The sequence below is a fragment of the Podarcis gaigeae genome (genome assembly GCF_964106915.1).
Source record: "Podarcis gaigeae genome assembly, chromosome: 10".
NCBI lineage: Eukaryota > Metazoa > Chordata > Lepidosauria > Squamata > Lacertidae > Podarcis > Podarcis gaigeae.
Genome location: NC_139686.1, coordinates 29,608,341 through 29,624,732, shown reverse-complemented (window position 1 = coordinate 29,624,732; position 16,392 = coordinate 29,608,341). Strand labels below are relative to the sequence as shown.

Below are 16,392 nucleotides of genomic sequence, written 5' to 3'. Positions count from 1 at the left end.
CTACACTGGGGAGATGGGAAGTGTGTGAAGGGAAGCTGGTATTATACCACTTTGCCAGAGCAGGAAATGAAGTCTTAGATCTTGAAACAAGCTGAGCTGTTGACATGGCCTGTTGCTGTTTTTCATGCTGCTCTGGTGACTTTGCAGGTCGGATCTTTGGATTGCTATACTGGTGGATGGGGACCGCGTGGTACCGCCTGACCACTGCAGCCTCCCTGCTGGATGTCTTCGTCTTAACACGGTCAGTGTGGCAGAGAATTTGGAACGCTCCAGAGTGTGGCATCATTTTCTGAACTGTCTGAGAGGCAGCAATTGGGTGGGAGCTGAATAGTGCAAATGCCGACAGGGTTTCCAAAGCTTGCCCTACAGGAGGGAGCAGGAGCCTCTTGCTCTCCAGGAGTTGATAGACTCTGACTCCCTGAAAATTGGCCATGCTGAACTATTTTTCTTTCTTTTTCTGGTTTGTATCTGATGTTTTAGCTTTGATGTGGTTGCAGTGGCGTTACTATTTTGATTTTGTTATTCAACTTGGAATAACACTTTATAGTCAGTCTGTGTATATACATTTAATTAATTAATAATAAATAGTGTGTATGTTGTGTGGTTTAAATGATGAATTTGTTAGCTGCCTTGAGCTTCTTTTGAAAATTAGGGGGGCTAGCCATATGAAAAATAAAATAACTAAATATGTGCAGTCTTTCTGATGTCATACAGGCTGCCCCTTATTTGCTGGAATGACCTCTCCCATGGCTGATGCTGGACTACAGTTCCTATCATCCCTGACTGTCGGCCATGCTGGCTGGGGCTGATGGGAGTTTGGAGTCCCAACACCATTGGGAGGAGGATGACAACAGGTTGGAGGCAGCTGAACTAAGGGGTCACCATATGCAACCCAGTATCTGGGGCTGAGATTGGAGCTACAGGTTGCAAGAGACTTGCAACTGCTGCTGCCCATCTAGCTCTCTTTGGTTCCTCTTCTCACTAATGGCAACCATAGCACAAAGTGTTGTGCGAAGATATCATGTTGCGTATTTCCCCGTCTCCTGTTGCATTGTGGGGTGGGAAGGCCCATAGCCTGATGGCTGACACATTGTGTTGTGGTAGTCCAGACGTTAGTAATCTCAGTTTCAGAGAGGGGCAGTGCAATAATTACTTACTACATGTTGCATTGTGATAGACCAAGGGTGGGGGACCACAGGCCTGGGGTCTGAATGTGGCCCTCTGTGCTTCACTGTGTGGCCCTCAGAGCTCTCCCAGGCCCCACCCCTCACTCTCCCTACTTTGCACCCCTGATACCTGGATAATGCCTCTTGCTTCCCTGGATGGAGGTTAGAGAGGGTTATGGCAGTGCAGATGTAGAAATTTAGCACACTGTACAAAGGTAAACTTTGCATCCATTGTTTTCCCTGCTTTTGCCTTTTGCCCTGTCCACCACTGGCATGTGGGGCCCCCAGAAGGTTGCCCAGAATGAAATGTGGCTCTCAGGCTGCAAAAAGATTTTACCACCCGTATGGTAGACATTATGAGGAAGGGCAAATTGACCATAGACAGTGGCTGTTCCGCTGCTTTGTCAGGTTTTGCCTTTGTGGAATTCCACTGCATCTTATCCTCTCCCTTTCTCTCTTGCTCCTTGGTGACCAGGAGCTATCCAATCCTGAAGAAGCTCCTCTTGCTGTTGCTCCTGTTGCTGCTCCTGACTGCCATTGGCTACGGTGAGTTCCATATTGCTGTCAAGGTCCTCCTGCACATCAATAAGCGCTGCTTAATGATTAGTTATTCACCAACTTCCTTTCAGGAAGGGGAGAACTGTAGTGTAATAAGGACTGCTTTGCAGGATCAGACCACCCACCATCCCTCCTCCTGCAGCAGCCAACCAGATGCCTCTGGAAGCTCGCAGATGGCAATTATTAGTCCCTGTATTTTGTCTGCCTGCATCTGAACACTGAGGTTCCAATTTTGCTACCTCTGCTGGTAGCTTTTGTTAGTAATATCCTCCAAGATTCTGTCTGATCTCTTAATTTTTTAGGATTTCCCCTTCTGGGGAGAGGCTGTAGCTCAGTAGGGGTCCACATGTTTTGCATGCAGATGGTCTCAGGTTCAACCACCGGTATCTCCAGGACGGGTGGGGGAAGGCCAGAGTTGGGGCTCTCCAGATGCTGCTGAACTATAACTCCCCCCATCCCTGAGCATTGGCCATGCTGGCTGGGGCTGGCAGGATCTGTTTGCTATGGGAGGCAGCGCTGAGCTAGAAGAACCATGACTGCTTCCAAAACTGGTGTCCATTCCCACATCTTATGGTGAATTCCCCAAATTAATTTGTGTGAAGTTCTTCCTTCTATCCATCCTGAGCTGACTGGTGCCAATCCGTTTCATTGAGGGACTGTATGTTCTGGTGTTATGAGGTTGAGTTGTATAAATCAGCCTACCCACGTAAGCCCTCATTTGAATATTGGTGTATACTCTGAAGTTTATATTTAACTAGATTTTTGTAAGTCAGACTGGACATCTGCTTTGACAGAATAGCCGGGTAAAGACCCATCAGATAAACCCAACTGTAACTGAACTCTCCTTACTAATCACATTTAGGTGCCTGGTATTTTTACCCCTTCGGACTCCACCCATCTGTGTTTTCTTGGGGATCTATGAAGCTGTCTTCTCCTGTTACCAAAAAGGGAGATGAAGCAAGAGATTTTGTTGCATTCTCGGAGGTGAGTACTATGTGGATCTCAGAGGTTCATGAGTAGGAGACACCCTGCAACATTTCTGCTCACCCCTCAGGCTGAGCTGAGCTAGGGAGTTCCCTCTTTGCTTCACAGGGATATAATTATATTCTTGTAAACATAGGTGGATTCATGCAGAGCCATATACTTTGCTGTTGGCTGCTTCTGAGCTGTAACCTGGGGTTAAGATTGTCATAAAATTCTAATGGGAACTATGGTGGGTGGCGCTGTGGTCTAAACCACTAACCCAAGTCTTGCCAGTCGGAAGATCAGCAGTTCAAATCCCCGCGATGGGGTGACCTCCCGTTGCTCGGACCCAGCTCCTGCCAACCTAGCAGTTTGAAAGCACACCAAAAAAGTGAAAGTAGATAAATAGGTACCGCTCTGGTGGGAAGGTAAATGGTGTTTCCGTGCGCTGCTCTGGTTTCACCAGAAGCAGCTTAGTCATGCTGGCCACATGACCCAGAAAAACTGTCTGCGGATAAACGTCTGTTCCCTCGGCCAGTAAAGTGAGATGAGCACCGCAACCCCAGAGTCGTTAACTGCACTTAACTGTCAAGGGTACTTTATCTTTTTTATGGTGGGTTAAGAATCCAAGGGATAGCTCAGTCAATAGAGCATGAGACTCTTAATCTCATGGTTGTGGGTTCAAGCCAAACATTGGGCAAAAGATTCCCACATTGCAGGGGGTTGGAAGAATTGATGCTCATGGTCCCTTCCAACTGTTTGATTCCAAGAACAAAGAAAGAGCCTTCTTGTATCTGAAGCCTAGGATACATTCCCAGCATACATTTAAAAGAAATAATTCTGGGAGCTGCAGTGTGTCAGGGCTGCAGAGAGCATTTTACATGATTCATTTTAGATTCTTTCTAATAAATTATGGTGATAGTAGCCTTATGTAGCTGTATCTCTCTCTCTCTCCCCCTGCCCTGGATTTAAAAGGGACAGCAGCAGGTTTTGTCTCGGCTTCAGGCACTGGAGAGACATCTTGAGAGCCTGGAAGGTGCAGTTTCAGTGCTGGAACTGCAAAGAGGGGAAAAGACAGTGGAAGGGGCAGCTCTGTCTCATGACGATACCCTGTCACTTCTGGATGGGCTGGTGAGACGACGAGAAACCATCTTGAGAGAGGAGTTCCGTGCAGAGTCAGACCTTCACCTCCAGGTAGGGCAGGAACAGAGAATGAAGGGGACATTTTGGCATCAAGGGGGAGAATTGACTTTAGGGCTGCAAACATATTGACTTGTGCACATAATTGCTTAGTTTCCAGTTTTGAACACTCCTCAAATTTGGGTATGAGTAGAGTCTGGATCCCCTTTTTGCATTCATGACGATTTGTCCTCATGGTATCGGGGTGGTTATACACAATCTCACTTTCTATGTTGCTTGGGCCTGCAAAAGTTTTAGAGTGGACATACTACTTTGTTTCCAATCGGTGCATGTCCTGTAGCTTCCTGATGAAACCCTGCAACGCTTTTGCTTCAGGAAACCATTTAACTTGTCTGCAATCCTTGTTTTTCAGAGGTTTCTGAGAAATGGTTCTAGGGCACTCACTCAGGGGCAACCCTGACATTGACATTAAACATGTTCCTTCTGCATGTTGCTCCCTACCCTTGCTTTAGAATAGCAGTTGCAGTTTGCTCAGTCTTGATCAGGATCATGGGATGGGAGGAGAAGGGTCAAGCCTTTCCTCTGCACCATTTTTTCCACCTAAAAATGATCTCCTGAAGCTGCTGTTTGCAGCAAACAGCAGCAACAAGTGGGATCTTAAGGGGAGATTTCTAGCAGAACAACAACATAGAGGGAAATGCTTGAAAAAACAGATTATTACGCAATTTATCTGTAAGTAATGGCACAAAAATTACTTGCTGGAGCTTTAATTGCAGTTTTGCAATATGTCAATATTTTGGCTCATTGGTTTGTTTGATTAACAAATTCAAAACCAAACTATTAATCAGTTGTCAAACTTGTGCTTGTTTTTAAAGCTATATACTACTTCTCTTGTTTCCCTACAGAAGGAGTTGGATGCTTTTCGATCCCAGCTACGGAAGGATTTTGACAGTCTCTTGAAGAAAGTATCCCAGGCATCAGAGGTAAAACTTGACTTCATATTTTAAGGATGCGGTGTGTAGGGAAGGTTGTCATACGACCTGCATTCACTTTCAAAGAATATTGGCTTGTTGTATCATATGAACCAAGGATCCTGGCTTAACACAATTCCTGGTTGGTTAAACAAGCCAGCTTCAAAAATCATGGTTTGAAGCTTCTTGATGATTTCTTGTGACATTCACCAGAGTTTGGTGTAAGCTAAGAATCCTTGCTCATACAACACAACAAGATGACATTTCTTTGAAATTGAAATTACTCTGCAGACTAACATAGGAAGCTGCCCGTACCAAGTCAGACAGTTACCCAGTCTAGCTCAGTGCTGTCAACACTAGCAGTAGCTCTCCAGAGTTTCAGACAAGGGGTCACTACCATCCCTATTGGGGGATGATAGAGACTGAAGCTGGGATCCTCTTCATGCTAAGCAGACGCTCTATGTCTGAGCTGTGGTCCTTCCCAGAAGTCGTCCTCCTGACTGCACAGGAGGAGGAAGTGCCTGAACCTGTGCTTGAACTTCCTGGAACTTTTTCATGTTGCGCTAAACCATGGTTTCTTGTTACATGTAGCTGAAACCACTGTCTTAACAGCTCTTGTAGTTGTAATGTGGTTCCCCCCCTCCCATTTTTAATCCAAATAGAATATTTACAGTTTTCCCTTTTCAGTAAAACATGTATAACCTTTACATTGATTATTTTAATTCTGTTTCACTGCATCTTGAAACATTACTAGGTGTGATGCAGCTGATCTTAAGCACATCTCCCACTAATTTCAGGGGGGGGGAAGGTTTAAGCATGTGCTTAGCTCTATTTAATTAAATGAGACATGCAAACCAGACTTCTGGGGGGGGGGCTAACTCAGTGGGGGAGCATGAAGTCGGCTGATGGGCAGATGGACAAGGCTTAGTCCTGCATTGGCTGTACATCCTGTTCTCTCCAGAGGCTGAAACAGAAGTGCAGGAGGTGAGGAAGGTCTGTCTTGAAGCACTTTGCAAAAGCAGTATTTGAAGCAGCCTGTTGCTTCTCCTCTATGTAGCCAGTGGTGAGTTGAAGAGAGGAGGCTCCTTTCTGCTCTCTCCTACTGCCTGCCTGCTCACTTAAATGAGAAGCATGGTGATTCTACAAAGAGCACTTTTGCAAATGGCTTTAACCCCTGCTCACCCACTGAGAAGTGGAAAAAGAAGTAGTGAATGGTCCAAATAGAAGATATGTTATGATTCATCCATCCATCCCTTGCTGTGGCGTGTTGTGCTCCTCCAGTTCTAGATACACACAGTGCTGCACAAGCAATGGATTTTATTCTGCTTTGTTTCTATTTCCTGACCTGTGTCCTGTTTCTCCCACAGGAGACAGAAACTCGGATGCTCCAAATGACTTCACAGTGGCAAAGGTAATTTGAGCATCCTCTAGAGAGAGTTGTCTCCTATGGCAGTTTCTGTCTTATGATAGCAGGAGGGCCGGGAATTCATGTAACCTGAGAGAATTGTGTTTAAAGTGACATTGTTCTTAACTTAAAAGTGAAACTTACATATTCTTGGAATAACAGGGTGCATGAATAACCTGAGAATTTCTGTCAGTGCTGTTCATACAATTTATCACCTTTTATGTAGTGATGCTGACATATAATGAGCTGGTAAGATGCATGTTCAGTGCTTGTAATACTTGCTTATATTACAAGTCAAACCTGATTGTTTGGCCCAGAAACCTGTAATTAGTGGCTGAAATATGGTTTTAGGAGATTGGAGGGGGGGTCGCACATCATTGTTTTTAATTCATTTGCATTTTGCACCATTGTGCTTTTAAGAAAGTGCTTTTTCTTAAGTCCTGTTGCAGTCAAAGATCAACTAGGAACTATTTTTTGATAGCAAGTACTTATAAAGAGGCATAGTCAGTTGCTGCCCTATTACCTACATTCAGAACATCTTAACTATTTAGTCATTTGATTTTTTTTTATCCCTCTCTGCAGCCACAGTCTCACAAAGAGACATCCATGAGATCAACAGCAAACAAGACATATTGGAAATCAGAGCAGATCCACACCATCCATTTAAATCACATTCACACACATTTAAAGCACAACTTTCTCCAAAAGTTGCTGGGAACTGTAGTTTCACCACCTTGTAGAGCTACAGTTCGCAGCACCCTTAAGCTAGTTCCCAGGCTTCTTTGATGAAATGCATGTGCTTTAAATATACGTTGAATGTGCTTTAAATGTATGGTGTGGTACATAGCTTGGATTAGGCTGTCTGGTATGGGTTAATTCTCATGGGGTGGCTGTTGACTGATCTTCACAGCCAAACATAGTTTTTGTAGAACATTATTGGTGGAGGTGATTGAAGATACCACCGACTCTGAAGCTCCTGAATTTTCATTTTGCTTTTGAAGCTCTACACAAGAAGGTCTGATGGGTAATTTCCAAAAGGAGATGGAAAGGCTGGAAGCACAACTGACAGGCCTGAAAAAAGAATTCGTGGTCTTGACCTCGGATCAAAAAAGGTTGTCAAAACATGTGGATTCTTTGCCAGGACAGATCAAGGAAATGCGGGAAGATGTAAGTTCATTTTATTTTATATATCATTTATTTAATATATATTACACCTTTCCTCCAGCTCAAGCTGATATACATGGTTTCTCATCTCTGCATTTTAAGTCTTGCAATAAACCTGTTATTCCAGTCCAAGGTCTCCCAGTGACCTTCATAGCTAAGCCTTTCTTGGAAAGCTTTTATCTCTGGTGTAGTATAGCCAGGGAACTGGAGGTCTGCTCCTTTCTATGTAGGAGTAGACATGATCCAGGCATGGAGAGCCTCAGGGCCAAATTAAGTCTGTCGGACATCCTAATTTTTCCTGCAAGGCTGTTTTCCCCAAACCACACTTAACCTGCCCTGACATCTGAGGTGTGCCATGTGTGTGGCAGGTAAGAACATGGCTGCAAAGGAACAGTCTGGAGATTAAAGTGCATTACTGATGGGCGCTGACAGCAAGCCCTGCTTCCTGATCACTGCTGAAAGCACATCTCATTGAAGTTATTTATTTATATTTTATTGATATTATTATAGTAAATTAAAGTAAATAAACAAATAGAAAAGAATAGAAAAAGGAGAGGATACATCAGAAACATTTTTAAAAGCAGAGGAAAGCAGCAGAAACAAAATAAGCATACAATATAATTAAGATTACAAAACTATATAAGCTTATTGTTTCCCTTAAGAATATGTTGATTCATGTGTCACTATGGTTTCGACAAATGCATTCCAAATATTTATTAAATTTGTCACCTGTTGTCACAATGACATCAGGTAAATGACAGGTAGGCAGCCCCACATATCTAACAAAGTGGCCTGCAGGGGGTGGGAAAGGTCTGTGTCCAGCCCATGGGTCAGCAAAATGTCAAAATTAAAAGATGTCAAAAGATGAAAAGCTACAAACATTTTGTTAAGTATCTCTGCCCCACCCATCATGCCCCTTAGAACAAATCTTCCAAGGTGGAAGCACTGCTGTTGCTGTTATTTAACAAATGTATACCCCTCCTTTCCTCCCAAGGGAGCCCAGGGCAGCTGTTGCTTGTTCTCAGTAATCTCTTTACATTCTCTCCATAGAAGGTCTGCAATTCACAGGAGGAAAAGTGTTTATGAAACCTGTTCTTCTCTTTGTTGGATTTCAGGTGGAAATCCAGTTTCCGATATGGCTCAGTCGATTCCTATCCCAGTCTAAAAGGGACGGGACAGGCAGTCTCTTTCTCCATCGTGAAGAACTAGAGGAACAGCTCCTCAACCTGGAGCAGAAGATCCTTGCCAAGGTCTCCGAGGACCAGCGGCTCTCTGCGCGAGACGTCGGGGTGGTACTCCAAAGGGAGGGCGTCATAGGAGTAACCGAAGAGGTGAGAATTCACTTACCAATCGGCTGAAGTGGTTCCTCACAAGGACACTTCCAAGAATGATGCTAAGATGGTGATGTAGAATGTTACCTGTGTGTGTGTATTTAGAGGTCTGGAATGTGAAAGTAATATTGAGGAGCAACAATGAAAAGGCTACCTCACCCCCGCTTAATTTGGCTGAAGAAATGAAGAAAGCTTTGTGGGAAACCAGGAGTGATTTTTTTGTCCAGTGGCATCTTGTTCTTAATTCTTAGTCTGTGTCCTTTCTTAGTATACTTAGTACAGTAAGCCTGCAATTTGTGTGTTTTTAATTTGTGCGTATTCACCTTTACGCACTTGGCAAATTAAAATAATTAAAGGGGGCAGGCGTCCGGGGGGAAAGACTCTGGCAACCCCCCACTCCATTGCACCCAGCATGTTTAGACGATACATGATTTTGGCTTTAGGCGTGATCACCGGAATGTAAGTTATGGGCTTACTGTATACCTTAATTCTTAGCATATGTATTTGTATGTGAGTTTGGTTGCTGGACCTAAAGGTTCTAGTAAAAAAACAAAGTAGGTCTCCGATATCTAAAATGTCTCCAGCTCCACCTGCCTTAGCTGAGCCATAAGCTCTGGCTCTCAACCCCCACGACTGCAATATGGGGCAAGTCTTTGTAAGAATGACTTATGTGCAGGTAGTGCTGTGAACACTGAAAATGCTGTATAAATGCCAATTATCATTATGAAGGAGCCAATGATCAGGCCTTCTATTCAGGGCTGAACCAGTCAGTCATGTTTGTTAAGGCTCTTCCCTGCCTCCCTTCTGCTCTCATGATTCTTCCAGCCCATTTCTCAACCCAGATGTCCTATGGCATCAGCATAGCCATGTCCAAACCTACTAGCCCAATGCTCCAAGCTTTGAAAATTCCCAGGGGTACAAATTTTACCCTGGGTTTGGTTTTCTTTTCACGGCCACATTATACTTTTAAGCAGATTGCTTCCCCTCAAGTATCCTGGAAGCTATAGTTCACCCCTCTCACAGTTACAATTCCCAGCACCCTTAACAAAGTACAGTCCCCAACCGTGTGATGCAGCAGCAAAAAAAGCTAACGCTATTCCAGGCTCCATCAACAGAAGTATAGTGTCCAGATCAAGGGAAGTTCTAGTACTATTCTGCCTTGGTCAGACCACACCTGGAATACTGTGTCCAATTCTGGGCACCACAATTTAAGTACCGTATTTTTTGCACCATAACACTCACTTTTTTCCTCCTAAAAAGTAAGGGAAAAGGCCGTGCGTTTTATGGAGAGAATGCCTACGGATGGCATGCCTGCGGATTTTCCTCCTCTAAAAACTACGTGCATGTTATGGTCGGGTGCGTGTTATAGAGCGAAAAATACGGTAGGATATTGACAAGCTGGAAGGTGTGCAGAGGAGGGCAACCAAGATGATCAAGGATCTGGAAACAAAGCCTTATGAGGAGTGGTTGAAGGAACTGTGTATGTTTACCTTGGAAAAGAAGAGACTGAGAGGAGATACGATAGCCACCTTCAAATATCTCAAGGGCTGTCACATGGAAGAGGGAACAAGCTTGTTTTCTCCTGCTGTGGAGGGTAGGACTCAAACCAATGGCTTAAAGTTACAAGAAAGTTACAGAAAAACTTTCTAACAGTGAGAGCTATTCGACAGTGGAATGGTCTCCTTCAGAAGGTGGTGGACTCTTCTTCCTTGGAGGTTTTTAAGCAGAGGTTGGATGGCCAATTGTCATGGATGCTTTAGTTGAGATTCCTGCATTGCAGGGAGCTGGACTTGATGACCCTTGGGATCTGTTCCAGCTCTATGATTGATTCTATACCTTTGACAACAGTGCAAGCAATATTTTGAGTGGCTTATCAGCAGCCATCCATTAGGTGGCACCCTCAGCCATCCCTTTGCTCCCTGACACAGTAATAACTCTTAACTTTGCTAATATATTTGCCTGCTGGATATTAAGCCTCAACTCTTATCCTAGGCAGTATCGATTATTGGCAAAATAGTGATCAGCTCTGCAGGGTTTGACAGTTCCTTATTTTTCAGGATGTCACTAACAATGTAGTGTGTAAGGCAGGAAGGAATGGTTAAGTCACAATATATAGGTAATATGCAACTAAGTTCACTCAGAATAGAGCCACTGAAACTAATGAATATGACTAAGTTGTGTCCATTAATTTCAGTGGGTCTACTTACTGAAATTAATGACACTAACTTTTAATATCACCCTATGCCTCTTCAACCGAGTAAAAATGTGGCATGATGTTCCCAGGCAAATTTTTGGCACAGCAGCCCCACCAGTCCATACGGTGCAGGTCTCATGTCTTAGTGGTCTGTTGATGCACCACTGATATGCAACCGGTCTCAGGATTTGCACCAGCAGAGCTATACCTTAATTCCTCAGGTAGCCTTGCCATTTGCACGGTTTACCTCTAGCTTGACAGAATAGAACAAAACTGGAAAATAAGTTTTGGAATCCTGAGTTCCTTACATTCATTCCCTTTGTCTTGTTTCAGCAAGTTCACCACATTGTCAACCAGGCCCTGAAGCGCTACAGCGACGATCGCATTGGAATGGTGGATTATGCTCTTGAATCTGCAGGTATGCAAACTCTGGCTAGGCTGGTCTTTCTGTCCTTATAGTTGTCAAAAAAGGTAGCCCGTGAGCTAGAATTGGCATGATGTTGATTACAGGTACTGCTGCAGGAAGGAATTGTCTGAGAATCTTCTATTTCACGTTAAAAACAACAACAATCATGCTTCTAGCCCTCATAGTGGCAAAGAATAACCTAAAACTTTGTTGCCAGTTTCTGTTATAAACTGAAAAACCAGAAAGGGTTCTTCTCCCTCTGCATATCCACACCTATTTTTCTCAAATTTCAGCAATTTTTGTTTCTTCTGTCTCTCCCACAAAAAGTCCCTAAACTCCAAATTGCCCATTCAGAATAATGCATGCAAATATGCACTGAATAACCCAGTTGCAGTTTGGGAATATCTTATTGTTGGAGTGGGGAATGTTAAAGGGAGTGTTCAAATCTCTTAGATTTATCAGCTGTCTGCATGAGCTCTCTTACTGCTTTGAGCAGAGGGCAAAACGATGTGTCTCTCCTTCACCCATATCTTTTTAACTGCAGGGGCCAGTGTTATCAGCACCCGGTGCTCAGAAACCTACGAGACCAAGACTGCATTGCTTAGTCTCTTTGGGATCCCCCTGTGGTACCACTCCCAGTCTCCACGAGTCATTCTGCAGGTAGGTCTTATGGCCCTGCCCTACCTTTTCTTTGTTATTGTATTCTCCCCAAAGTGTCTGGCTCAAATCCACAATACCTCACCCAGCAGATTACCTTTTTATTTAGACGTTCATCCTAGAAGGTTGGTATGTATTGAGAATATCCACAACTACTCTATAAAGTAAGCTGGGACAGAGAGTGTGTGTGACTGGCCCAGTAAACTTCATATGCAAGCAGGTATCAATATAGCGGTCTCAAATGTTGAGCTGGAGAAAATATGCTGTGTGTGCTATTACATGCTCAAAGAGTATCAAGGCTTTGCATAAACTCCCCACTAGACAGAATCTGGAACCTGGCAGTTTACCTTCCTGAGAAACTCTTGCTTTTTGCATTGGGTTCTTTTGCAACTATTGCCCCGGTGTGTGGTCTGAAGGCACCTTGCTAAAGCTAAGCAGATCTGGCTCTGATCTATACTTGGATGGATGGCTGCCCAGAAACTACATGTATGGCACTTTGGGTTCCAAGATGGAAGGAAAGCAGGATATTGATGTAAAAAATTAAACAGAACTGTGGCAGTAAAAATAAAACCACCTTGTAGGAAGCAGAGAGGTAGTGAGTGCAGTAAGGAACAGGGGTCCACATGACTTCATCACAAGGATGCGCCATATTCTACATTATAAGGGGAAGAGAGAAAGCACATGACAGAACTGATTGCCATATTCAGCAGCATTCCCGTGTCAATTACAGCATGTCTTTCCACCTTGAACTCCTTGGAAATGAAGGCGAAATGTATATTACAGATGGAGCAATCTGCTCCCTGACCTGCATGGAATTCCTAGTCACCTGCCAGGTGATTTGTTAAATACTTATTAACAAATGTTTAAAAGTCCCTTTGCCCTGTTTTATATGGAATACGATAACAGTACCACAAGGTGCCAAGGGCTGTGTTAAATTTGTGTACATGTACCAACCCAGAGATCATGGTTTTTTCCCTCTTGGTCTTTGCATATTGGAGCATCATCTCTGCTTTCAGAATGGTTAAGTCTAACATATGGCAGCCTCTTACCTAAAACTCTGTGTGTTTGATTTAATTTCAGCCAGATGTCCACCCTGGGAACTGCTGGGCATTCCAAGGCTCCCAAGGCTTTGCTGTCATTCGCCTTTCGAGCAACATCCGTCCCACAGCTGTGACACTAGAACACATCTCCAAAGCCCTCTCTCCCAAAGGGACCATTCCCAGCGCCCCCAAGGACTTTGCGGTCTATGTAAGTCACTCTTTGTTTGGGACTGGGGGGGGGGGAGGAGATGTCGTAGATTGGGCAAGCTTGAAAGAGGCACACTGGAGATAATTTCCCATTCTCAGTCAGAAGAGGGAGGCTTCTCCCACAATTTGCTAGCAGGGGTTCCAATAGCATCCAGGGCTTTTCCACCAGAAGAGTTTCCTCAGATTTCTCTCTCTCTCTCTCAAAAGTACAGCAAGACGCCCTTCATAAATTTGCCCAACTGGGTCGTCAGATGCACAGCTATTTAAGGCCCAATCTGCATAATATACATTTAAACCAATATTATTCCACTTTACACAGTCATGGCTTCCCCCCCAAAGACTCCTGGGAACTGTAGTTTGTGAAGTGTGCTGAGAGGAGGCCCCTACTAACCTTACAGAGCTACTGTTGACAGATTTGCCCGGGAAAAGGGACTGATTGTTGCTCAGCATCTTTAGCAAACGGTACTTTCCAGTAAGCTTCATGGCCTGGGGGATTTGAACCCTGGTTTCCCACGTCCTAGTCTGACGCTACACCACACTGGCTCTCAGTTCAATCATAAACATCAGCTTTCACACACCTGGTGTCCTCCCAAGTGTTTTGGACCACAACTGCCGTCAGTTGTGCTGGCTGAGGCTGATGGGAGTTGTAATCCAAAGAGCCCCATGTTGGCCAAGGCTGATGTGCAGTGTGAATACAGATGCACCAGGCAACCCAAGAGTCTGGGGTGAAAGGAGCCATTTGTTAGAAACCTTGGGATCATTAATGAAGTTTGGGTTGGTACAACCAAAACTGCAGGCATATGTATGATGCACACTGATGTTAGTCTTTGTCCAACTTACACTGCTGCAGCTCCCCCACCTCCCTAAGAATCCTGGGAACTGTAGTATGAATGTCTTGAAATTTCATTTGGCACCCGAGAACCATCCTGCAGAACTGCAATTCCCAGGGTATTCAGAGGGAAAGAATGAATTGAGACAGTATAAGGCACTGCATTCACATCACTCTTTTACAGCACATGGCTTTTCTCAAAAATCCTGGGGGTCGTAGTTACCCCACTCTCAGCACCCTTAACAAATGACGGGTCCCAGGTGTGGAGGTGTGAGATTCCAAAATTGCACTTCTCTTTGGGAAAGGAGGAAGAGGCATTGACGTTCATAACTACCATCAGCCTTCTTTCCCCACCCCTCTACTGCTCCCATTTGTCCCTTACCTCCTCATAGCCCTGTGTGTTTCATTTTGGCATGCAGCCACAAGACTGGCCTTTAACCGCACTTGTGTCCCTCTCCCCTCTCTGATCCTGCGGTTGCTCTGGTCTCCCCACGGCCCTCCCCTCCCCATTCTCTCACCCCCTTCCCTCCTTCTCCCCAACCTGTTTTTGTTTCCACAGGGCTTAACAGAAGAAGGGCAGCAAGAGGGCACCCTCCTTGGCCAGTTCACGTACAGCCAGGATGGGGATCCCATTCAAACATTCCACTTGCAGGTAAGGAAGGAAAAGGTGCAAGGTTTGAAGGGTGGTGGTGGGTCGGAACCCTAGCCAAGGTAGAACTGGAGAGTGTGGTAGCTTTTAGGAAGCTACCTCAGACTGAATCAAGCGACTTGGTCCATCTAGCTTAGTATTGTCTACACTGATGGGCAGCTGTCTCCAGGGTTTCAGGTAGGGCAGGGGCCCCCTCTCAGCCCTACCTGAAGATGCCAGAGATTGAGCCTGGGACCTCATGCATGCAAATGCTATAACCCTTCCCCAAAGCCAGGGATGGAGAAGCTGCAGCCCTCCAATTGCTGCTGAACTCCTATCAGCTGCTGCATCAGGAAGGCCAGTGGGCAGGGATGGTTGGAGTTCTAGTCCAGCAGGACAACCCCCTCCCCTTAAAAATTTATTGTATAAAATTATGTGTAAAAAGTTACAGGACATTAGTAGGAAGCAATGCAACATGTGCTGGCTAGAAATGAAGCAGTAGAATAGGATCAGCATTACACTAGCCATAGTTGTATGTGTAACAAATAGGATCAAGAGGGACTGAAACAATTCATTTTTGTACCTCAAGTCATCATAGGACTCTTGTTTGTTATTTAAATTGAATAAATTAATTGTATTGCAGCACATGCCTAATATTTGGTGATGCTAGGTGTGGAGTAGTCAGATAAATTTTACCTGTGGTGGTGGCAGGAATAAAGAGGGGTTCTTGAAATACCCATCAACAACTCGGCTCAGGGTTGTACATCTTGTTAAGAGTGGGAAGGTGGTACCTGGGATTGTGAGCAGTGCCAGAGCATCTCACAGAAGAGGGTGGTGGTGAAGATGGCGGCATGGCAGCCCTCTGTCTCCAAAGAAACAAGCTTGATGCTTCTCTGGCCCTCAGTATTTCGCCTTTTTCTCTTCCCCTTTCCCTCCCCGCTTCCCCTTTTTTCCATCTTCAGGATGAAGGCAGGATTGCAGCTTTCCAGCTTATTGAGCTTAGAGTTCTCAGCAACTGGGGCCACCCGGAGTACACCTGTATTTATCGTTTCCGTGTGCATGGGGAGCCGGTCCCTTAACCCCTCCTGCATGCCGCAGCCTTGCTCACTGGCTACCTCAAGTTCTGCGCCTCAGACTGACAAAAGGCAGACGGAGAAAAGCAGTGTTGGAAAGGAGAGTAACTTGGGATGAGTGGTGCTTCTTTTTGTTACGAGGGGAAGCATGGAGACTTCAAAATTCCTAGCCTGGTCAATTGGTTCTCTCCTAAGGGCAGGGGGTGGGGGTACCTTTCAGTATGCAGAGGGAGAAAGAGGGCTTCTTGATTTTTGGTATTTTATATTCAGCTTTTTTGGGGAAAACCAAAAGCCTATGCAGTTCATCTCTTCCCCTTCCACCATCAAGGAAAAATAGTTTCTGGGTGTTCCTTTAGAAAGCTGTGCCATGATACTGTCATAGTTCTATCAGTGTTTATGTAATAATATTATATTTGGGGGGGGAGTGTATCTATGGATTTTTTCTTTGATAAGGGTAGTAGGAGACCCCATGCTGTTGTTTTTCCCTTTCCTGGGTTGGAAAGGTTTAATTTTTCATTTATCACACTGTAAAAAGTGGTTTGGCGTTGGCTGCAAAAGGAGCCTGCACAGTAGAAAAAGACAGAGGGGGAAATTGATGTTTATTTAAATGAGGCTGCAATCCTAACCAAGCTTACTAGCAAGTAAGCCCCATTTTGCTTA

At 44.7% G+C, this 16,392-nt stretch overlaps 1 protein-coding gene across 3 annotated transcripts in view; it reads left to right on the top strand.

The window, feature by feature from the left end:
- Positions 1-16,392, top strand: part of SUN2 (Sad1 and UNC84 domain containing 2) — a 57,042-nt gene that overhangs the window by 12,928 nt on the left and 27,722 nt on the right. For 2 of the 3 annotated variants that reach the window (XM_083701126.1, XM_083701127.1), the window contains exons 6-18: positions 148-241; positions 1,642-1,712; positions 2,587-2,708; positions 3,663-3,881; positions 4,733-4,810; positions 6,166-6,209; positions 7,205-7,370; positions 8,483-8,698; positions 11,226-11,310; positions 11,843-11,958; positions 13,036-13,203; positions 14,591-14,683; positions 15,622-16,008. In XM_083701126.1, the coding sequence (XP_083557252.1) occupies positions 148-241; positions 1,642-1,712; positions 2,587-2,708; positions 3,663-3,881; positions 4,733-4,810; positions 6,166-6,209; positions 7,205-7,370; positions 8,483-8,698; positions 11,226-11,310; positions 11,843-11,958; positions 13,036-13,203; positions 14,591-14,683; positions 15,622-15,738 (1,589 nt within the window). In that variant the 3' untranslated portion in view covers positions 15,739-16,008. Of the gene's footprint in view, positions 1-147; positions 242-1,641; positions 1,713-2,586; positions 2,709-3,662; positions 3,882-4,732; positions 4,811-6,165; positions 6,210-7,204; positions 7,371-8,482; positions 8,699-11,225; positions 11,311-11,842; positions 11,959-13,035; positions 13,204-14,590; positions 14,706-15,621; positions 16,009-16,392 lie in introns of those variants that run through there. The other variant, XR_014555815.1, reaches the window with a different exon arrangement.